The 22,501-nt window shown below is 68.9% G+C and overlaps 3 protein-coding genes across 4 annotated transcripts; all 3 read right to left on the bottom strand.

The window, feature by feature from the left end:
* Positions 1-81: 81 nt before the first annotated feature.
* On the bottom strand, positions 82-7,962 carry USP36 (ubiquitin specific peptidase 36). The gene is made up of 17 exons (XM_090059597.1): positions 7,374-7,962; positions 7,186-7,296; positions 7,010-7,112; positions 6,591-6,658; positions 6,151-6,221; positions 5,690-5,772; positions 5,386-5,497; positions 5,145-5,285; positions 4,823-4,923; positions 4,494-4,626; positions 3,587-4,249; positions 2,937-3,067; positions 2,031-2,549; positions 1,638-1,828; positions 1,164-1,319; positions 870-985; positions 82-785 (listed from the first exon to the last, which is right to left on the bottom strand). The coding sequence occupies exons 1-17, from the start codon at positions 7,810-7,812 to the stop codon at positions 654-656; spliced, it is 3,270 nt and encodes a 1,089-aa protein (XP_089915723.1). The 5' UTR covers positions 7,813-7,962; the 3' UTR covers positions 82-653.
* Positions 7,963-9,265: 1,303 nt separating this feature from the next.
* TIMP2 (TIMP metallopeptidase inhibitor 2) lies at positions 9,266-18,017 on the bottom strand. Of its 2 annotated transcripts, none has more exons than XM_090059651.1 (5): positions 17,711-18,017; positions 13,069-13,169; positions 12,721-12,829; positions 11,988-12,112; positions 9,266-11,639 (listed from the first exon to the last, which is right to left on the bottom strand). In XM_090059651.1, the coding sequence occupies exons 1-5, from the start codon at positions 17,877-17,879 to the stop codon at positions 11,442-11,444; spliced, it is 702 nt and encodes a 233-aa protein (XP_089915777.1). In that variant the 5' UTR covers positions 17,880-18,017; the 3' UTR covers positions 9,266-11,441. The 2 variants fall into 2 exon arrangements, with proteins under 2 accessions (XP_089915777.1, XP_089915776.1); XM_090059650.1 differs by lacking the exon at positions 17,711-18,017 and adding an exon at positions 13,864-15,073.
* Positions 18,018-18,144: 127 nt separating this feature from the next.
* Positions 18,145-22,454, bottom strand: CANT1 (calcium activated nucleotidase 1). The gene is made up of 4 exons (XM_090059624.1): positions 22,308-22,454; positions 21,103-21,747; positions 20,709-20,912; positions 18,145-20,325 (listed from the first exon to the last, which is right to left on the bottom strand). Exons 2-4 carry the CDS (start codon positions 21,737-21,739, stop codon positions 19,955-19,957), a joined length of 1,212 nt encoding a protein of 403 aa, XP_089915750.1. The 5' UTR covers positions 21,740-21,747; positions 22,308-22,454; the 3' UTR covers positions 18,145-19,954.
* Positions 22,455-22,501: the final 47 nt, after the last annotated feature.

The raw sequence follows: 22,501 nt of genomic DNA, 5'->3' as shown, positions 1-22,501 counted from the left end.
CGCCGTGCCCCGCTCCGGGGGGCGCAGCGGCCCCGTCCCCCTCCCGGCCCTTCAGCCGCAGGCAGGAGGCGCAGGCAGGACTCTCGAAACCCATTACTTTATTGCACCGGGGTGGCGACAGCCGAGGAGGGTCCCGGCCCCGGGGGCGGTGCAAATCTCAGCCATTTACAGGTATCTACACATGTACAGGGGCAGAGCACGGAGCCCAGCGGCGGGGCAGGGCGGAGCGGGCCACGGCTCGAGGCTTTTCTCTAGGTACAGACCAGAGAAGGAAGCACCTCCTGCCCATGAACCTCACCTGCCCCGGGCCGTGAGAGCCGAGACAAGTGCGCCGCGGCCCGCGGGGCATGCACGGGCACAGGGAGGGGCGGGGACCCCCGGGCCCTCCGGAGCAGCACAGCAGCCCTTGGCCCGGAGCCGCCGGATCGCGGCAGATGGGCTGAAGAGGGGGTGGGGGCATGGGAGCCTGGTACCAGCCCGCGCCCAGCCGGAGGGCAGCAGGGCAAGGGGGGCACAGCCGGGGTGGAGGGCGCAGCACTGGCCAGCCCGCAGCTCCACGCTGGGGCAGAGCCCAGGCGGCAGCAGCAGTGGGGACGCGTGCAGTCCGGCCCCGCGCTGGGGCTGCAGGGCAGGCGGCCGCAGGCCCCCCCACCTCAGAGCCGGTAGCTGAGGCTGGCGGCCTTGGCCGGGTGCGTCACAGCCCAGAAGTTGCGCTTGTTCTGCAGTTTCTGGAAGGCGTTGAAACTCCTCCTCCGCTCCCGCTTCAGCTTCTTGATCTTCTTCACCTGCAACAGGGCCGAGGTGGGTTGGGGCAGGGACGCGCAGCACCCCCCCCAATCCCGCCTCCAGCCCAGGAGCACCAGACTCACCTTCCCTCTGTCAAACTCCTCGTCCCACTCGTCAAGGACAGTTGCACTACGGGCCCAGGCTGCGTCCTGGATGGCGTCCTGGCTCACGGCGGATGCCTGGCCCTCCCACGTCAGCACTGCGGGGTAGAGCCACGTGTCGGGGGCGAGCCATGTGTCAGGGGCACGTGCCACCTGTCCAGCCCCCCCACAGCTCCCCCGCCTGGTCTCCATCACCAGGGCCCAGGTGCTCGGGCCCAGGCTTTACTGCAGGCAGCTGGAGCACGAGGGTCAGTGCTGTGCGGCCCCAGGCCTTACCTTGCTTCCCATACGCTTTGTCCAGGGAATCCCGGAGCAGCTCCTGGACCGTGCTGTGCTCCTCCTGGCCCCGCCAGGCTGCCCTGGCCCCCGTGCCCTTCTCGGAGCAGCGCTTGTACCTGTCTCTCACCTGGCTGTCCCAGGTGAACACTGGCACTGTGGACAACGTGCATGAGAGCACACGGACGGATGCAGGCGGGCCCTGGCTGGGCCCCCCCACCCCACCCCACCCCACCCCACCCCTTGACCCCAAAAGGGCCAGCGCCTGGAGTCCAGGAAGACCAGGCCCAGCTCTGCTCCCAGAAGAGCCGAGCTCAGACCCCAGCATCCTCCAGGCACTTGCCAGCAGCAGCCTCCAGCCCAGGAAGGGAAGCAGGAAACGGTGCTCAGCACAGCCCGCCGCCTCTGCCGGCGGCCACAGATGAGGGGCCTGGAGCCAGGCCCTGCATCAGGGGAGCACGCAGCAGCCGCTACCTGAAGTGCTGTCCACGCGGCAGAGGCCGTTTCCAGTCGGTGGCTCACAGGCAGGCGGGGGGGACAGGCTGCCAACGCGCTCCCTCTTCTTGCACTTCCGATGCTCGCTCTCGCCAGCCAGCCCCGCATCCTGCGGCTTCACCCGCCCGGGCTCCGCGGCCCCGGGCTCTGCCTCGTCCCAGGCAGAGCAGCTGCCGGGGGACAGGACATGAGTTAGAGCAGCGAGATCGTGCCTGGTGTTGCCTTACTCCTCCATGGGGCATCTCCCCACCCCCAGAAAGGGGGAGTGCTGGTGGAGCCCCACCAGGCCAGGGTACTGCAGTGCCCACCCCCGGGATGGGAACACAGCCCTCTGGGATGCCTGGTGGGGGCAATGCCCAGTGGTGCCTGCACCTGCTCAGCAGCGAGGTCCCCAGGCTATGTCCTTCCTCCACATCTCGCTTCTTTTTCTTCCTCCTCTTCCGGGGGGAGCTGGTCCAAGAGCCTGCTGGGCTGCTGGGATCTAGTGGCGGGGGCCTGCGTTCGCCCCCCAGCCCCTCTCTCTTCCAGCTATATGGCTTCTTTGCGGCTGCTCCCTCCTCCTCACGGGACACCGGGCTCTTGTCCTGCTCCACACGCTTCTTTTTGCGGGGCGGGCTGCAGAGCCCCAAGCCCCCGCTGCCCAGGCCAGGGCTGGTGGCACTGCCCTCCACCCCCAGACGGTGCTTCCGCCGCTTCTTTTTGGAGCCAGGGAGGGTCCGGGTGGGCCCCGGCTCTTGACCCTGGGACAGTGGCTGCTGTGGAGGGAGGGCAGGGGGGGCGGAGGCCGGGAGGTGAAAGCAAGTACTGGGGGGGGACAGGGAGTCTGGGCTGGGGAGGGAGCTGCTGGCAGGCTTCGGAGGAGCTGGAGGTTTGGGAGCAGATGAGGACGCCCTAGAGAGGGAGACACAGGCCAACACGGTCCTTCGCGGGGCCATCCTGAGGGCAGCCCCTCCTCCTGGCCCACCCGCCAGCCTCAGGCACCTGGGTCTGCAGCAGGACCTGCCACGCGGGGGACAGTGCCCACGGGTCAGCCCCACCTTGGCCAGAGCATCCAGGACAGAACAAGACCACTGGGAGCCCAGGAAGAGCGGGGCAGCTGCTTCTAGGGAGACGTGGGCGCAGCGATCTGCCCAGCCTGCTCCGGTGCGGGGCTCGTTCCAACATCTTCTGGGGCTTGCTCTAGATCCAGGCCCAGGCCCAGCCCCAGCCCCAGGTGCACGGGGCTGCTTGGGACCGAGGGGCGGGCTTGGCGGGCGGGGGCACAGCAGCACCGCTTACCTGGGCTTGCCAGGAGGCCAGGGAGAGGCGGAGGCGGGGTGGGTCGTGGCCATAGGGGAGGTGTGGTTGGCAAAAGGTGGGTGCGGCTGCGTGCGGCGGTCACTTCCGCTCGCCCTCCGCGGGGTGCTGCCCTGCAGTTATCGACATAAATAAAAACTTGGTGGTCTAAAAAAAGGTTCCCGTGAGCCGAGAGGGGAGAACAAAAACAGAGAGAGGGACCCAGAGAAGGGGGAGGGGGAAGGGGCAGGGGCAGAGGGAAGCGGGTGAGAGAAGAAGAATCAGAAGAAGTGATCACAGTTAGAAAACACAGAGGAAAAGAGGAAGGAAGGAAGCGTAATCAAGCAGAGCTGCTACCGTGCCGGCCACCCCGTGCGCCATGGCACCCCGCAGGGCAGCACCAGGTGCCACGTCCCAAAGGGGGCTGAGCCGCGGGCAGGCGCAGGCAGGCTAGCAGGGCCCCCCCTGCTGGGAGCTGGCACGGCAAGTCACTTGGAGCAGGCACCGTTCACGCGTGCCCCCTGGCCGGGGAGTGCCCTGGCATGGGCCGGGCCCAGCCCTCCACTAGACCCAGCCACGAGCCCCGCATGCTGCTGGGGAGCGGTGTCCCCTCTTCCTGGCCATCAGCGCAGCAGGGACAGCCTCCTACCCACCTTCTTGGCCGAGAGGGCCAGCTTCTTCGCGGGCGGTGGGGACATGGTGCTGCTCAACTCCAGCGTGACGTTGGCCAGCAGCGGGGACTTCATCTTTGCCAGCTTGGCGTCCTCGGGGCCAGCCGTCTCGGCATCTGACTCGGCCTGGCCGCACTCTGTGTCCGCAGGGGCGCAGAAGCTGCCGGCACGGCTCTTAGCTTTGGGCGGCCCCTTGGGCGAGTCACCCAGGGTGCCGTGCGCGGGGCTGGCCGGGCTGCTGCGGCTGCGGTCCCGCTCCTGGGGCTCGGGGCTGCCCACGGGCTCCTGGCTGCTGGTGGCTGGCCGCATGGGCAGCTTGGGTGAGGGCGGTGACAGCGACTCCTTGCTCCCCCATGAGCTCTGCTTGGCGACCTCCGGCTTGGCCCCGCCCGTGTCCCGAGCAGCCTTGGGCAGCGTGTGCTGCTGTGGTGCAGCAAGCGGCTTCTTGGGCCTCCTGCCCGGCTCCTCCGGTGCTGCCATGGGGACAGGCCTGGCAGCCAGCTTGGGCGACAGGGACCCCACCAGGCTCTTGGGCTGCATGGTCCCATTCTGCAGTTTGGGCCCCATCCCGAACGTGCTCCGGGCCACCGGTACGCCCACCTCCTCCGCTCCTGCAGACTTCTTCCCCTGCGGCACATCCAGCCTCTGGCCAGAGCCATGGCAACACCGGGTTAGTGGTGGGGGGGAAATCAATTAAAAAAAAAAAATCAGGGAGCTGGACCCCATTAGGGCAGGCCACAGGATGCAGCTATGCTTGCAGAGATGCCTGCTCTCCCCAGAGCAAAGCGCGCAGCTCAGCTGCTCCCACCCAGGGACCCACCACGGTGAGCTCAGGCCTCAGCCAGCTCCATCCTAGCCCCCCGGAGCCGCCTGGGAACCCGGCACTCACTTTGCCGATCAGTGGCGAGGAGAGCGGCCCGTTGGCAACAGCTTTCTTGATCTGGTCGACGCCAGTGCGGCCGGGCAGGGTGGAGGCAGCCTTGGCAGGGGGGCCCTCAGGGCTCTTCCGGGGGCCTGGGATCCTGAGGGGGCACCGAAGGCATGGAGGATGCCCTGTGCTATCATGGCCCCTGACAGACCCCCCGCCTGCCCCCAGCGTCAGCTAGAGGCCTGGTAGGTGAAACCCGGACGCCGCACCCCCAGCTCCCGAGCACTGTGACCACTTGCCGGGAAGACGCAGACACGGCCGGTGCAGGACCCAGCCCACCGCTCGCTTACCTCAGGTAGAAGAGCACGTAGGCCTGCTGGTTGAGGACCACCTTGATATTGCTGGCGTGGACCAGGGAGTCGTTCATCTGGTACCACTGCCCATTGCTGGCCTGGGGAGGGGTGCAGAAGACACCATCAGGCAGGGAAGAACGGGCCTGCCTGGGATCACTTGGAAAAATCTCCCTCACCCAAGCTGGCTGGAGCTAAGGGGACCGCACCCGCTCCGTCCAGGCTGGCAGGGTGGGAGAACCGTTCCCCACTACATCAGCCCTTTGAGCATCTCTGTGCTCGAGCACATACCCGCACCCCAGCCACACCAACAGAGACCCACCTTCACATAGCAGTAGTAGTGCCCCGCGTGACAGCTGTACCCCGAGTGCACCAGCACCGCATAGAGGCTGTACATGACCGGGTCGCCGCTGCTCTGGGACATGTAGGGCCGGACGTTCAGGAACTCGGGGTAGCCCACATCCTGCACAGAAGGATGACACGGAGGAAGTGCAAGAGTGAGACACGTCCTGGGCCCTCCTCCTGGGCAGCAGGACACATCTCACCCAGACCCAGGCACCCACCTTGGTGATCTTGCCCCCACTGAAGTTGGCGAAGCGCTTGAGGGAGAGCGTGAGGACATTGGAGGCGCGGTGGATGGTGAAGCGCTTGCTGGCGGGCACCTTCTTCTTGCACCTGCGCAGGAAGACGCAGGTCACCCGGTGCCCTTGCCCCAGCCCCGCTGCTGCCAGCCATGCCACCATGCCAGGCAGGGAGCCTGCAGAGCCAGTCGGGACCCCAGGCACAGTGGGGTACAAGATCCCTGTGCTGCAGCTCGGGCACTGGCTCGCTGTTCAGGAGAGTGGACAAATGATTCAGGAAACTCACTTGGCACACATGTAGGCGTTGTCCCCGCTCAGCATGTCTGCCTTAACGAAGAGCTCCAGCGCGCGCACAATGTTGGCTGCTTGCTGCAATGACAGCAGGGGCTAGTGAGCGGCAGGCTGGCCACCAGCTCTGCTGGCCCTGTGGCCAGTCTGCAGCTGGCCCCTCCAGCCACGTGTTGCTCCATAGGCTGCGGGGAGCCCTCGAGGCCCCTGCAAGGGTCCGGAGGAACACACGACAACCCCGCGAGGGGTCTCTGCATCATGGGGGCGCTGGCTTCGCAGTCACGTGGTCCAGCGTGTCCACCCTGGCCCTAGACAGCAGGTGCAGAGCACACAGGGGCAGGACTGGGCACCCTCCCCTGCCCGACAAGCATCCCCATCTGATGGGCTCCAGTCCCACCCCTGCCAGGAACACTGCACAGCTCCCACGCCCCCCGGCTGGGGCTGACCAGCCAGGCGCACCCGGATCTCCAGGGCCACGTCCAGGTAGGGGTCGTAGGTGTCCGAGACGCTCTTGCACACCGAACACTTCACTGCAGAGAGGAGAGAGCTGGGCCTCAGTGCACCTGGCAGGACACGGGACAGTAGCCCCCAGTCCTGCGCTGCGGCATCTCTCCCCGCCCCACTCAGGGGGCTGGCCCCGGGAAGCAGGCAGAGCACCTTGCTCCACGCACGACCGAGCCAGGCCAGGCACCGCGACTGCTGCAAGCACAGAGCCCTACTGCCTGCATGCGCAGGATTGTGCCCAGGCTGGAGGACACGCTCCTCTTTACCCCACGGCCGTCTCTGGTGCTGGGCCCCGAAGGGAACCCAACAACCCGGCTCACGGCCCCGGGAGGAAGCTGCCAGGCAGGCTCAGGCACAGCGGCCCCGTGGAGAAGGTGCCGGCGACCCCCGCTCACCCCGGGACCGCAGGTAACCGCCGAAGATCTGGTGAACCAGTGTCGTGGCCTGCGTCTGCCGGTCCAGCCTGCGAAGGAACGTGGTCTCACACAGCTGCAGGGCCCGGCTCCTTGCCGGGCGCTGCATCCGCTGGGGAGGGAACTGGGCAAGCAGTGGGATGGGCGTGGACCCCGCCTGGGCATGGGTCCAGGGCTCGTGTCCCTCAGCAATGAGGAGTGTGGCTTTTTGGCACGGCCGGTGGTATTTCCTCCCCCCTAGTCTCCAGGTAGAGACCCAGCGAGCACCGCGTTGCTCCAGCCTGGCTGCACGCGAGCGCCCAGACACGCTCGGAGGGGACAGGAGCGACCTCCGGCGGGGGGCCGGGCCAGGGGACCCAGAGGCGGCCGAGGCTTTCCCGGGAGCGCCCCCCGCCACCTACTTGGTGCAGCCGTTGAGGCAGGCCTTCTGCATGGCGTCGATGGTGTAGCGCAGGAACTCGTGCGCGTCCTCCTGGCTGCCGAAGCGGAAGTGCCGGGCGATCTCTGTGGGGCGCAGGGGGTCAGTCCCGCAACCCTGGGGCCGAGAGGGAGACCCCCGCGCCCCCGGCCACCTTACTTTTGAGGTCGCGGATGAAGGCGACGGGCTTGATGGCGTTGCCGCTGTTGGCGAAGGCCTGCACGGCGTGGTTCTGCATGAGGCAGAGCATGCAGAAGCCGCCGTGGCGACCTGCGGGGCGAGGGGAGCGGTGAGCGGGCTGGCAGCGCGCCCCCCGCCCCCGCCCCCGCCCCGCCGGCGGCACTCACAGGCGCGCGCGTGGTCCTGGCCCAGCAGGTAGTTGGCGAGCGGCGCGGTGTGCGTGAGGCACTGCAGCGTGGCGTTGAGGAAGCAGGTGTTGCCCAGGTTGTGCAGGCCGGCCCCGGCGCGCCCCGAGCGCTCCCAGCGCAGCCGCAGGCGCTCGGCCGGGAACAGCACCTTCTGCGGGGCGGGCACCCCGTCCGGCCCCGGGCCCGCGCGGCCCCCGCACGCCCCGGCGCCGGGGCCGGGCCGCGCCGGCGCGAGCAGCACGTACTTGGCGCCCGCGGGCCCGGGCGGGACGGGGCGGCCCCGCGCCGGCTCGAACTCGATGCGCTGCAGCAGCACGGCGCGCGCCGACGCGCCCAGCAGCCGGCCCAGCTCGCCGCCCTCCGCCGCCTCCCGCCGCGCCGGCCGCAGCGCCTCGCGCAGCTTCTCCACGATCGGCATCGCGGCGCCGGGGCGGGGGGGCCCGGGACGGGACGGCCTAGCCCCGGCCCCGCGCCGCCATCCGGGACCCGCGCACGTGTCCACGCTTCAAGGGGAGGCGCCCGCGCGCGCGCGCCGCCGGCGGCGGAAGCGCCGCCGCCTCGCCTTTAAGGGGCGGGGCCTCGCGGCCGCACGCAACCCCCGCCCACAGCGCCAGGAGGGCGGGGCGGGGCGGGGCGCATGCGCCGCCGGAGGGCGCGGGAGTCGCGCGCCGCCAGCAGGGGGCGGGGCCGGCTGGTCTCGGCCGGAGTGCAGACGCTGCCGCCCGGAGCCGCTCTCCCCGGCGGAAGCAGCGTGACACACGGGGCTGTCGCGAGCCGGCCCGGCCCCGCCCCTCTTCCCCAGAGGACCGCGCGGGCTCCCGGCCCGGTCTCCTCGCGAGTCCTGCCCGCGGCTCTCCCGAAGAAAGCGTCCCCGGGGGGCCGGGCGCCGCAGCGCCTCGCGTCACGTCCCACCGAGCGGGTGAAGTCGAGCGAGGTCAGGGAGGGGCGAAGCGCTGCCCGTTCCCTTGCCCGGGGGCACCCCTGCAAGCACGGGGCACCCCAGCCCGGCCTTGCACAGAGGCACCGTGCCCGGTGGGGGCGGCCTGTCTGCATGGGGCCCCCGCCCAGGGCCCCCCACTTGGCCTGGGTGCTGCAGAGGGCACCAGCCCCCGCCTGAGCCTGGGTCTGCCGGCCTGGAGCACCCCAGCACCCCACGGGGCGTCCTGCTGCCGCCGGGGGGTCGTGGACGCTGCAGGGCCCAGGCCAGGCCGTGCCCCCGCTGCAGAGGAAGGCAAAGCCCCGCAGCGCACACCGGTCTGAGCAGCGGGGACATCCCTTCCCGCCCCAGCGCAGCGTGGGGCTGAGCCCGAGCACAGGGGCAAGACGCTGCGGGGTTGGTGCCAGCGGGCTGAGCATCGGCACAGCCCAGCCCAGCCCCATCCCCAGCACCTCAGGGCGGGCTTAAGCCCCCCAGCACGCAGCAGAGAGAAGGGGCACCCCAGCCACACCGACTCGACCCGTGGTGCCAGGCAGGCCCGGTGGGATGCCACAGGCCTGTTCCCGCTCGGCACCGGTGGTGCTGCGGGGCCCCTGGCTCTGCCAGCGCACCCCGAGCCGAGCCGCGGGCAGGCAGGAGCAGCACGGGGCCGAGGGGGTTATAATCACAGGGGAGCTGCGGGCGCGCTCTCCCAGGCCTCGCTCGCAGGGCTGCGGCTTCCCACAATTGCTGCAGGGGAAGGAGGCTGATGCAGCGGAACAACCGCCGTAATCCCGGGCTCCTCCGCCCCTGGCCCCGCAGAGCAGGGGGAGCAGGTCCCTCGCACCCCGGGGGACGCGGCTAAGCCAGGCCGTGGCTGCTGCACGACCCTGGGGTCAGGCCGGGTGTCAGCAGCTCCCCGCGCCAACGCCGGGTCAGAGGCAGCAGTCTCGTGTTATTTGATAATACTGTTTATTGTCCAAAGACCGAATGTCCACGTATGAATTATACAAAGCATCAGAGACATGCACAGTCTGCTTGTCATTATTCAACAACTTTCATGTGTTTCCAGCACAAGAAGGTCTCAGACTTCAGAGTCCAGCAAAAACATATTGCTCAACCCCCCCCCCCAACACAATAAACCAACCCCCACCCCCCCAAAGCTTTAAATTATGGCGGCAAGTTAGATACTTTTCTTATCTTAATACTGATCAAGCAAAGATCTGAAAATAACTATCCTGTAAACTTTTTTTTTTAAGTATTTTGAGTTGCTTGCATGGTGCGGGGCAGGAGGCGGCAGCGGTGCCGAGGCCCCTGGGCAGAATCGAGACACGGGGTCCTGTCGCACGGATCTGGGCCGGTGCTCTGTGCGTGGCGCGTGCAGACGACCGCCCGTGGGGCCCAGCCAGCGTCCGGCGTATCCCATCTCCGAGTCCCAGCGGCTGAGGACTCGCGTGCTCAGGGGAGGGGAGGGGAGGGCGCAACACGAACACCGGAGAACAGGCAGACTCGGAGGACTCAACCCTCCGCAGGTTTCCTCGCCGTTCTTCCCACTTGGCATTGAACGCTTCCAAGGCAGAAACCCTTTACAAAAATAAGTGCAATTCTAACACCTAACGAGGAAATAAAAACATTACAGCACAGGAATGAGCGGATGCCAAACCAACCGAAACATGGAAGTCAAAGAGAGAGTGTCAGCAGAGACAGGAGTAAATGTCACACATGATATAACCATACAGGAAGCAAACAGGAGTCTTATATTGGATTGATTAGAGAGTGGGTTATTCTTTTTTTTTTCTTCCTATTTTTCTATCTATATGGAAATCACCCAGACTGGTCCAATGTGACATCTTAGTGACCTTACATGGATGTACAGCATGAAAATGCCCTGGGAGCAGGTCTGCAGGGAGGCCCTGGGGATGCTCGAAGGGATGAAGGTGCAGCCAGGGCTGCCGGCGCCCCAGACGGGCTGGCCACAGGGTTGCCCAGCGTTGTGGCAGGGGAACTGGCTCAGAAAGGGGTTGAGGGTGGGTGGACAGCTGTGATGTGCCTGGTGTGCGTGGCGTGTGCACACGTGTGTCCTCAGTCTGGGAGAGGGGCCTGCCTGCCGGTCTTCTCACGGTCACGTGCTTCCCGGCTTCGTGGCACAAGCCGCTGCCAGTGCGGACACCGGGTTCCCACGCATGTTCTCCCTCCGCGCTGCAGGCACATCTGGACATCGGGGCCCATGCGGCGGCTGGCACCAGAGGCCAGGAAGGTCACCCTCAGCATCCCGCTGCCCCAGGGCTGGGAGCTCAGCCTCTCCCAACCTCCCCCCACAACAGCCCTCACAGAGACGCTGCGTGGCAACGGGACCCTTCCAGCAGGCTGCAGGGAGGGGCTCTAGCACTAGCATTATGGAAATGGCACAGAAATGAGTCTACCAGCTCCCCCATGGGAGGGGTGGCACATACAGCCCTGTCTGCTCCCTGCTCTTTCCTAGCACTCGGGGGGGGGGGGGGGGGGGGGGGGGGGGGGGCGACCACAGGGCCGTATCCCCCTGTCCGCCCTCGCCCTGATGCAGCAGCTGCTAACTGGGGGAACTGAGACCCGAAAGCTCCTGGGAGCAAGTGGGCAGGGGACAGTCCTGCCCCCTCCGATGGGACAGCCCAGGAGAGGCCCTGTAGCATCCATCACAAGGGTCTTTATCCCCTTTGGCAGAAGGCTGCAGACTTGGCTGCTGGGGAAGCATTTCTGGGGGGCAGGACCTGTTGAGTGGGGACGGGACCGGTGGGGGACTCTGGCTCAATGGTGGAGATGGGATCAAGAGGCGCATGGGGCCGGAGCAACATGGGGAGGGTGCTCTGCTGGGCGGGGGGCCCGGTAGGCCAGCTACAGGGTCACCCCCCGCCCTCCACCGCGGCTCTGGGCCTGGCAGAGCGGGTTCCCCAGGACGGCGCGGCATGGGCCCTCCGCGTGGGGGGCGCAGCGTGGGGGTGGGCTGGGGCACGGGTCCCTCCCCCCATGGGGTCAGTCGCCCGCGCAGGGCACTGGGTTTTCATGCTGTTTCCGGGAGGTGATGTCAGGGGTGGACCAGTCTAATGTCTTGCAGGTTTTGCTACCAGACGCGGGGATGCAGCTGCTGGCGGGGGCTAGGGGTCCTCGATGTCAAGAAACTCCTGCTTGGGCGGGGCCACGCCCCGGTACCATGCGCACGAGCCGTCGCTGCGCTTGATGCAGGCGTAGTGCTTGGCCTGCCGCCCGTTGATGCTCTTCTCCGTCACCCAGTCCGTCCAGAGGCACTCGTCCGAGGAGGACACGAAGCAGGGGATGGAGGGGCAGCGTGAGATCTGTGGCACAATTGACCCCATTACTTCCTGCCAGGGCCTCTGCACCCCCTCCCTGTGGCCAGCACACCAGGAGCGACCGGCTCCAGGCCGCGGACCAGTGCCGAGTGCCCGGCTCCATCACCACCACCCCAAGTGCCCAGGAAATAAATTTCATTTTTGTAGAAAAATCTCCAGTGGGCTCAGCCATTGCATCCCCACCTGCCTGCCCGGTGGACCACGGGATCCCTAAAGGAGAGGGCCTGGCTGGCCACGTGCTCTGCCCTAGTGCTTCCAGCAACGGTGGAGCCAAGATCCCCAGAGCCTCTGCTCTTACATCTCCACATCTTCCCAGGCATGGGTGCTGCTTACCTTGCACTCGCAGCCCATCTGGTACCTCTGGTTGAGGCTCTTTTTCTGGGTGGCACTCAGAGAGTCCCAAGGGAAGATGAAGTCGCACAGCGTGATGTGCATCTTGCCATTGCCCTCCGACTTGCCTGTGGGAAGGGCAGACGTAACACTCAGTGCATGTGTGTGCGCGTGTACAGGGTGAGCAAGGGGCAGGGGCTGTGCCAGCACTCCAGAGCCCAGCGTCACCGCTGCTGAGCATCTGTGCACGGCATGTGAGAGTGAGTCACCCGGCGGAGCCAGAGCCGGCAGCCCTGCTGCGGTCTCCCTGAGTCAGAGCCAGGGCTGCTGGAGGACTGGTTCCCAGCCTGGCTGTTAGCTCTGCCCGGTGCTGTGTCTCCCCAGCCCTACCCCGGCCTGGGGCTTGCCTCCAGGCCCTGCGTTTTGGGCTGAGTGAAACCCGCAGCTGGCAGGACGAGCTGGAAGACCCTGGCACTGCCCCTCCATGAGCACAGGGTGCCGGGGCCAAGGCCCATAAGCAATTAGAGCAGCACAGCAGTTGCACCATGCAGCCCCAATCCCCCCAGGCATTGCCCAGGCACCCCGCGCCCCACTTCTAGGACAGGCTCCTGGATTTCCAGGCCGCCGTCTCCCGTGACCCAGGAGATGGGAAGGGCTCGCCAGCACTGCACCCAGTGCTGGTCAGAAGCAGGCCTGGCTGGCACCCATCATGTGCCACGAGCCCAGGGGACCCCACCTGCAATGAGATACTCCTTCTTCCCGCCGGTGTCCAGCGAGACGCCGCACACAGCGGAGGATGGGGCCGTGTAAATGTACTCAATGTCCTGGTCAGGGCCTTTAAACATCTGCAGAGACAAGGAAGAGGTGCGTGAACCGGGCGGCGCTGCTGGGACGGGAGCTGAGGACCTGTAGGACTTCCAGGGCTGGACTGGAGATCCCAGGCAGGGCCAGGCCCCTATGGCAGGGACACTGCTGGGAGAAGCTCACAGCACTTGCCACCCACACACCAGGGACCTCGTGCCCAGTTCCTCATCCTGCCCGAGACCCCAGAGCCCCAGCAGGGCTCAGGCAGGCTTGTCTTTACCTTGATCTGCTTGATCTCGTACTGGATCCGTTTGATCGGATTCCCATAAATGTCATTCCCGGAATCCACCTCCTTCCCCGAGACGACCTTGGCCCGGATCACTGCAACAGACAGGCACAGAGTGGGTTAGCAAGCTGTGCACCCTGCATTGAGGCTGTGGCATGGACGCAGAGCCCCCCCAGGGTCGTCTTGGCCGGCACCCCTTGGGAAGAGCCTGCCGTGCCACCCTGCCTGAACCGCAGCCCTCCAGCCATGCCCACGGCTCACGCGGTACTTGTCTGCACTCATGGCGATGCATGGGACTTGCACGCAATGCCAAGTCCGTCACTGCCCCCTCCCTCCTGGCCAGCGGGGCTGAGTGAGCGGCACGTCCTCCCCAGGAAGTCTGGGAAGAGGACCCTCTGGGCAGGAGGGCTGGGCAGCGGGGAGCGCAGGTGCCGTCCTCGCGAGCATGCTGGAGGGCAGGCAGCCCCTGGCACCGGTGCTGCCCCTGCGGCATGGAGCATGCAGCTCCCTGCCCATGGCTCGGAAAGACGCCCTTGCAGCGGTGGCTGGACGGTCAGCGCCATCTGCACAGGGCAGAAGGACATGGGGAAAGCGGGCGGCCAGTGCCAGCTCCACCGGGCCTTGCCAAAGACAGGCTCACCACCCCAGCTGGCTGGCAGCTGCCAGATGGCACGTGGGGGCACGCAGCACCAAGGACTCCCATGGCACGGTGGCTCCCTGGCACGTCCCCCCCGCGGGCGTGTGCACGGCGCTGCCTGAGGAAGCACAGGGCGGCCACGCGCAGCTTGCCTGGCCCCACAGCCCAGCTCACACGGACGGCAGCCAGGGCAGGGCCCAGGCAGGCAGGGAGTGTGCCCCCCGGCTGCCCCATGCCTTGCCAGGGGCATCCGGGGTGCCCCCCTCCCCGCTGGGGGCAGGAGCCCAGCGCGCTGGCCGGGGAGCCGTGGCGGGATGGCTGCTGGTTCAGCGGGTTCCAGCCCTTTCCATTCACGTGCTGATGAATCACTTGACAAAAATGCAGCCGGTCCCGGCAGCTCCGCTCTGAACAGTGCGGCTTTGTGGAGGGGCCCGGCTCAGCGCTTTCCCCGCCAAGACCCCAGCCGCGCAGCCAAGCGCCGCTCCCAGCCAGGAGCCAGAGAGGCCGAGGGGGAGGGGGAGGCCGGCGAGGGGAGCCCACTCCAGGGCAGAGGACACATGGGCGTCCGCAAGGGGCTGCCCGGCGGGGGGGTGGCTGCAGTCCCTGGGGATCCGGACCAGCTGGCACCCCCCAGGGCATGTAACCAGGCTGGTGCTGCTCTCCGCCACGGCACCGCTCGGTGCCAGCTGTCCGCCCCAGCCCCCTCCAAGACCCCGAATCCAGGAGCCGGGGCACTGGCAACACCAGGGAGGGCCAGGAGAGGATGGAGCCAGCACCATGGGGGTCCCTGGGAGGTGCACAGCAGCTGGCAGCAACAAAGCTCTCCCGTCTCCCTCACCGGGCTACCACTGACCTCACAAGCCCCCGTGCCCTTTGGGGTCCCGAGAGCAGCCCCCCACACCCCACTGCTGCGGCACCTGGCCAGGGTTGGGGCTAGGAGAGGGCTGCCTGTCCTACCCCAGCCACAGGGCAAGTGCCCCACCCCGGCTCTGGCATTGACTGGCTCCAGCGGGTGCCCCGGGCTGGGAGCTTTCCTCTCCTGCGGGATCCATGCAGGACCCGGCACTTGCCTCCCTGCTGCTGCGCAAGCCCCCACTGCTATCCCGCGTTGCCCTGCGCCTGGACCACAACCGCCACGCAGGAGAGGGGCTCTGGGCGCTCCAGGACACGGGCCGGCTTCCAAGGGTTTGATAACAGCCGCGCCAGCCTGACCTCGCCGCAGCTGAGTCAGCGTGTCCCCGGGCGCAGGCGGTGCCCCCGCGGCAGGGCACAGGGCAGCCGAGCCTGCAGGGGCCGTTCCCACGGGGCTGGGGGCCAGTCTGTGCTGGGTGCCCAGGTCCCACCTGCCACCGAGGGGCTAGGAGCAGCCCTCAGCTCCAGCCTGCCCCATCCCCCTGCTGCCAGCCAGCACCTGCCCTGGCCCCCCAGGCCCCCATGCCCCTTCCCACGAGGCCTCGGCAGCTGCGGGATGCACCCGGGGGGACTCCCCCTAGGCCCCAAATACCATCAACACGCCATGCTGCTGCTCCTCCTGCATGGTGCAGGACCCCCAGTGTTAACGAGCAACACTCAAAGCCTGGTCCAGGAAGGAGGGAGCACAACAGCCTGGTCCCCTTTTACCTCCCCCCCCCCCCCAACTAGCCTCCCTCTGCCCCCATTCACACACACACACACACCCCCTCCCTCTGCCCCCATTGCTCTCCCGGCTGCCAGGGCCCCGGAGCAGCAGCCCCCGGCTTGAGGCCAGGAGGGAGCATAGCTTCTGTGGCCCATTCAGCCTCGGCCCCTCTGCACGGCCAGCCAGGAGCGCGGTGGGTGTCCCCAGGAAGCAGAGCAGCCAGCAGTAATTTTCCACCGTGACCAACCTGGGCTGGCTCGGTACCAAGTGCCAAGGGGAGGGAGGCTTTGCAGGACACGTGCTGGCGCATGCCAGGCCAGCGCTGGGAGGAGGTGACCCTACTGGCACCGGGGCACAGGCCTCCGACAGGCTGGCCGCGACCTGGGCGTGAGCAGGGTTCACGCTCTCGGCCAGCTGGCACCGGGTAGGGCAGGCTGTGGGAACAGGGAGGAGCTGGCAAGGGCAGAGGAGAGGCCTGGCTGGGGGCTGCAGCTCTGCGCAGGATGCCTGGGTTATGGCTTGACCCCAGATCCTACAGCTTAGGGAGACCATGGGGATGTGCGGGGGGCAGAGCCACGACCGCGCTGGCTAGCACCATGCCCAAGGTGGCTGAGCCAGGGTCCCACCGCCCTGTGTTCGGGGGGTCCTCGGGTTGCATCCCAGTCTGCAGAGAGCTGCCACCCTTGGGCCACTTGCTGGTGCCTCCAGGTGCCTTTGGATACCCGATGGCTGCCCCACGCAGGACCAGCCACTCGCACAGCAAGCCCAGAGTCACCTGCTTCCCCATGCGCAGGCACGTCCCCTCCAGGCTCTGCGCCCACCAGCATCTCCGGGCCAGAACAGGCCTGAGCTTGCTACGGCCGCATGCACAGAGTGGAGCTGCCAAGCAGCAGTTGCTGGAACAAGGCAGCTCCCAATGCAACCGGGAGCAGGGCAGACCACAGGCACCCACGCACAGCATGAGGGGGCTGGAAGTGGGGTGGGGGGGAGGCAGCAGCAGCAAAGGTTCAGACAGGCCCCTTCCAAGCCGTCCGTGCTGCGGGGCTGGGCAGCAAGGCAGGGGGCCGTCTGGGGGAGCCGCAGGGGACACGGAGCTGCCCAACAGGACCCCCTGGCTGGGGAAAGCGGCGCCGTCAGGGCCAGCTCATGGCATGGCACGGAGCTGGCGCTGCGCAGGGTGTCTCCTTGGGAGCGGGGAGGGCCCTGGCTCCGGCCCGCCCGAGCAGGAGGGGAGCCGTCAGGAAGTGATGTTGCTCCATCTCATGCAGCTGCGACACAGCCACTGGTTTCCTGCCAGGCCCCAGCGCCAGAGGAGAGGCGGCCGTACAAGGCCCCGGGCACCCCAGCATCTGCCCAGGCAGCCGAGGGCAGGGCAAAGGCTCTGGGCTGCCTGATGCCCCCCACACCACAGCCACGCTGCCCTCCACGCCCTGAGGTTGCAGCCTGCTCTGCTAGGAGCCCCGCTCTGGAGTCAGGCCCCTTTGCTCATGCCCTGCCCGGCCCACTTGCCCGGGGCAGGGGTGGCTTCCTGGATGAAAGCAGAGCCTCCCCTGCCCAGCCCTGGGCCCCCGGGGCAGGGCAGGGCAGACCAGACCAGACCGGGCAGTCAGGTGCTGGGAGCAGGTTGCGCTCACACAGGTGCCACAGGGCCCACGGGAGGCGTTGCCAGCGCGATGCCCGTGTCAGCTGGCGACACCGCTTCCAGGAACTGGCAGCCCGCGCCTGCCCCGCTACAAGCGCGACGCCCAGAGCTCCCGGGGTGGCCCCCCGGCGCCAGGCTGCGACGGAGCCGTGCAGGCCCGGGCTGGGCGCTCGATCCCCAACGCTCTTGGCGCAGAACCGGCAGCCCGCCTCTGGCCCCCGCACAGCTACCCGCAGACCCCGGGAGCCGGCCGGCCGGCCGGCCGGGGCCGTTCCCTGCCCCTCCACCAGCTCTGGCTCAGACTGACCCTCCCACTGAGCCCCGGCCTCTCCCCCAGCACGGCGGCCGGGCAGCCCGCTCCCGGCAGGGCAGAGCGCAGGAATGCGGCGGCCTGCCCGGCCCGCGGAGCCCCTGCCCCGCAGCGCTGCCGGCCGCCCCGCGGGGGCTCGCCACCCGTCCCAGCCCTGTGGTTCGGCGCCCGCGGGAGCACCCCGGCGCGGGGGCCTACGCGCCCCTGCAGCTGCCCCGCCACACCGAGCAGCCGCTTCTCCCCGCCCTCGAGGCGCGGCCGGGGCTCTGGCACGTCCCGGCGGGGCGAGGGCGGCACCACGGGCAGAGCCGCCGGCCCCGGCCCCGGCCCAAGATGGCAACGCGGCGGCGCCGCCGCAGCCAGCCGGACCCGCGGCCGGCCACGCACGTGCGGGCGGGGGCGGCGGCCACGCCCCCGGCGCGGGCTCACCCAGGTCGGCGTTGCAGAAGGCCTGCTGCGGGTGCGCGGGCGAGCAGCTGCAGGCGCGGGCCAGGCGCGCGGCGCCGGCGAGCAGCAGCAGCAGCAGCAGCAGCGGCGGCGGCGGCGGCGGCGGCGGCAGCGCGGGCCGGGCGCGCGGGCCGGGCGCGGGGGCCCCCATGGCGCGGCGCGGCGCGGGGCTCAGCGCTGCGGCATGCAGGGCGCCGGCGCGGCTCGGGCGGTGCCTCCTCCGCGGGCTGTTTTCCGCTCCCGGCCGCCGAGCCCGGCTTTAAGGCGCCGCGGCTCCTCCCCCGGTGGCAGCCGGCCAGCGCCGGGAGCGCGGCGCCCCGCCCCCCGGCGCCGCCCCGCCCCGCCCCGGGAAGGGCTGCAGGCGCTGCCGGGAGCCGGCCCGCTGCAGGGCAGGCCTCCCGCGCGGCCCCCGCTGCCCGCCAGGCTCCTTGCTTCGCTCCCGGGGGCCGCGGGCACGGCGGCTCGCGCAGCAGCTGTGCGGGCGGGGCCCCGCACCTCCCCCAGCCGCACCCGCAGCCCCGGGCTCGGCGGAGCCAGGGCCGAGCTGGGGGGCCAGCCCCCCGCCCCTTCGCAGCACTTGGCCTGGCATCGCACAGCAGCGGGGGCAGCGCCGGGAGCCGCCAGCCCTGGGCAGGGGGCTCTGCCCCGCTCCTGCCCGGCGGGGGGGGGGCAGGATGCTCCAGCTGGGACCCAGGGCATGGCGGCTGGGGCGCAGCGGGCACGCAGGCGTCCTGTGGGAGGCTGGGAAGCGCCCCACATGCCACTGAATCACTCCCAGGGGGACCGCCCAGGACTGGGCAGGGACAGAGCGGGTGGGGGCCAAGTGCTGCCCAGGGCTCACGCACCCCTGGGTCTTGCCCAGCTCCTGGGGAGCCTCCTGCCGCGCTGGCTTTCCCCAGGCCCCTTCTTGCCTGGCCCAACACCATGATAGGAGGGCATGGGGCCCGGACCCCAGGACACCTGGGTTCTGGGAGCACGGCCCCTCCCTGGGCCCACTTACCTCCACGGCGGGGCACAGCCATCCCATGGGAGAGGGGCTGTGCGCCTGCCGGAGCCCAGAGCCCTGGCACGGACATGGCGCTCCTGTGCCACCACCGCCACGAAGCCGGTTTTCCCGAGGGAGAGAGCATCTCTGTGACCCGGGGACCAACCCAGCCACCTGGTACCCACCTCTGGTCCCGTTCAGGCCGGGGTACCCTCCTGCTGCTTGGAAGAGACGCCAGGCAGCGCTCCCCCTGCGTGGGCACCCGAGGGGGGTTGCTCAGCCCCTCGCCTGCACCTGGGGTCTCCCGGCTCCGCACGGGACAGTCCACGCAGCCTGCCAAGCCCCCAGCAGCGAGACGTGAGCCACAGCCATGCACCAGTGCGCCACGGCCCACAGGGACAGTCCAGGGCGCCCGTCACCCAGAAGCATGGCCCCAGGGCTTCAGTCCCAGGCCCAGAGCCTGCCTTGTCCCTGCCCCTTGCGGAGGGGGGCAGTGAGCTTGCAGCATCTCGAGTGGGTGCAGCTCTGGCACGGCGGGAAGAAAGGCTGAAGGATCCCAGCAGCCAAAGGCAAACGCTACCCCCGTTCTTCGTGGGGCCCAGGCTGGGATCCAGCCAGGCCGGCCAGCCCAGGGCGGTCTCTGGCAGAGCGATTAGGGAGAGCCCTCGCCTCCCTCCCAGGAGGGCTGCCCGCACGTGGCGCGGCAGGGGCAGGGGCAGGGGCAGGGGAGGAGCTGCCCTGGAGGGATGCTCCCATCCAAGCCGGGCAAGCACTCGAAGCTCACGCCAGCCTGCCTTCACCTACGGGCACCTACCTTCAGGACTGCTTCCCCACCCCGTGGGCCACGGCAAGCAGGGGCCTCCGGGGCACTCGCCCTCCAGAGCTCGGGGCTTGGAGCCAGGGGCAGCGCAGCCGGGCAGGAAAGGGGACCCCCCCGCGCTTCCCCGGGGGGCCACGAGAGGCCCCCACACCTGCTCCATGGAGCAGGGCAGCACGTGGCAGTCTGCAGTGCCCGTCCCTCGCCACCAGGCGTCAGCGCCGAGACACATGCGAGCCACACGACTGCAGCCAGGCTCTTTTACCCGATGTGCCAACCTCTGCCAGGCGGCGCCCGGGTCCAGCCTGGGGCCACCGGCCAGCCGCGTGCCGGGAGCTGGCCCGGCGCCTCTCCAGTGGCTTAGACCTGCCGAGCCCAAGAGCAGAGCTCCGGCCCCAGCCCCGTGTCCCGTTGCAAGTCCCTGCTATATAAACTCGATGCCCTCGTATTTCACGTCCCCAACGTGAGTCTCCGGCAGGAGCAGGCGCCCGTCCAGCGTGAAGGCCAGGATGTAGGTGGCCACCTTGCCCTGGTCCTCCTCCGACTTGAGAGCCACGATGATCTGGTCGTCGGTGTCGGGGATGAACTTGAAGGCGGAGAAGCCATGGGTGGGCACCACATCGCCGATGCGCCGCAGGGCCACGTCCCCGAAGTCCTGCGTGGCGCTGAGCAGCAGGTTGGTGCCACGGTGCTCGTCCTCCTTCTCGTCGTAGTGCTCGTGGCTGGCTCGGCGTGGCAGGAAGAACCAGCGCTGCAGCGTGTCGCTCCAAGAGGCTGACTCGTGGATCAGGTAACCTGGGGAGGGGCAGAGCCACATCACCTGCCACGGCCGGGAGGGGAGGCTGGGCACAGGACTGGGTGTCAGGAGTGGCCCATGGGCCACGTCTGCCCCTGCCACAGACAACGGGGCATTGGCAGGTCTGGATGGCCAGCCCTGGCCGTCACGGAGTACATCACGGCTCTCCTGTTCTGTGCCCGCAGGCTCGTGCACCCGCCCGATGCTGCCCAGCCCGGGAGCAGCAGAGCGAGGCCTCTTGTCCCAACCCACGGGCTCCGCTCATGCTCCACGAGCCCCTGCAGCTCAGAAGCATTGCCCCACACCAGGGCACGTAGACTCAATGGCACGGTGCCCCCCACCCCTCCCTGCCAGCACCCGGGGCAGTTGTGCCCCCTCTCACCTGGGGGCCTGATGCCCACGGCTGCCCGCAGTGCATTGTAGTTGGAGACCCAGTTCTCGTGGTCCACGTCCCCCTTGTAGCCGACCACCTTCACCCACTCTGGGTTCTCGTTCACCACCTCCCCAGTGGTTGTGGTCCACTCCTTGCCCAGGCCGCCCACGTACAGGTGCTCGTCTTTCACTGCCAGCCACTCCGCTTTGAAGCCTGCCGCACACAGACCCAGGGTTGGCGTCAGCCTGCACCGGGCATGCCAGGGGCCCGTGACCACCGATCTCTCCACAGAGCCCACGGCTGAGCAGGCATCCCCGGCCGCCCCCCACGCCGGGCTCCCCCAGCCCTCCCACCCAAGGGCAAGGCCAGGAGACAAGGGGTCCTAGTGCCAGAGTGGGCTCACCTTTGCCCACGGTGCCATCCCCATCCGAGAGGATCACCCAGGGCACCACCTTGGTGCCCTCGACCTGGTAGACCACGCCGGTGCGGTCGTCCACAGTGTACAGCTTGCCATTGAAGACGACCAGGTCGGAGAGCTCCATGCCGCGGCCCTTCTCGGCCAGGTGCGACTCCAGCACACAGTCCTCGGCGTCCCACTCCACGGCCACGTGGTCCCCACTGGCTGACAGCACCAGGTAGCCCTTCTTCAGGTAGCTGAACCAGGTGTGGTCCCGCACGCCCCGCGACTGTGTGTCCAGGTCGGCAATGATGCCGACGCGATAGCGCACGCCCTCGGCGTTGCGCTGCGGTGGGGACAGCGGGTAGGTGTCGTTGTAGCTGCCCCGTGAGGCCCGTGCGCCGCCCCGCCAGCCGCGCGTGCCGCCAGGGGCCAGCCGGGCCGGGGGGGGCCGGTGCAGGCACAGCAGCAGCAACACCAGGCCCACACCAGCCAAGGACAGCACGATGGCGCGCCAGCGCGGGCGGAACCGTGGGTCGGCGCCCTTGGTCATGGAGGCGAGGACGGGGAGGCCTCCCACGCTGATGCGCAGCGGGCTCATGGGCTCACTCCATTCCCGGTGCTGGCAGGGCGGCGCGGGCATCGGAGGACCTGGCACAGGGTGGGGAGAAGAGCGTGATTAGGCGGGGGCTCCCCCTCCCCTCCACCGCGACGTGGCGATGCTGGGGACGCGTGGACGTCCCTGCTCCTGCCCTGGGTATAAGGTGCGGCAGGTGCAGCAGCCCCGCCCCGAGCAGGATGCGGGCGGTGCTGGCAGGAAAAGTGCCAGCGGGTCAAAGGTGTCGGCGTCACGGCTCGGCCCCCGCCACACAGACGTGGCAGGCGCCCCTGGGAGCAGGCGGGAGGCCGGGGCACAGCGGGGGCAGGCAGCCCCAGCACTGGGGCAGGGCCGGCTCCCTGAGGCGCTGATGGAGCTGGGGGAGGGGGGGGCTACAGAGCGCAGACGCCCCAGCCTGGCACACCCACATGGGGCCGGGCACTGCTCGTGCCAGCCCACAGCCGGAGGCCTGCACTGCCCCCCCACGCCCCTGCGCTGGGGCCCCGGCCCCTGCCCCGTGCTCGTGGGGGCCGGGCCCGGTACGGGGGGCGGAGGAGGCACCCCCGGGCTCTCCCCCGGCCCCGCGCGCCCGGGCCCGCAGCGCAGCGCTCACCGGCTCCTCCGCGGGGCGCCCCGGCTCCGCCCCGGAACTACCGCTCCCGGCATGCCGCGCGCCGAGAACCACAGCTCCCAGCACGCCCCGCACGTGGGAGCTACACCACCCAACGTGTTTCGACTGGGAAATACAGCTCCCAGCACGTCCCGCGCCGGCAACTACACCTCCCAGCATGCTTCGCGCCCAGAACT

This window comes from Crocodylus siamensis, chromosome 8 (genome assembly GCF_052110815.1).
Source record: "Crocodylus siamensis isolate JL-2025a chromosome 8, ASM5211081v1, whole genome shotgun sequence".
Classification (NCBI taxonomy): Eukaryota; Metazoa; Chordata; order Crocodylia; family Crocodylidae; genus Crocodylus; species Crocodylus siamensis.
Note: the sequence above shows the minus strand (reverse complement) of the source record. Positions and strands in the feature narration are given on the sequence as shown.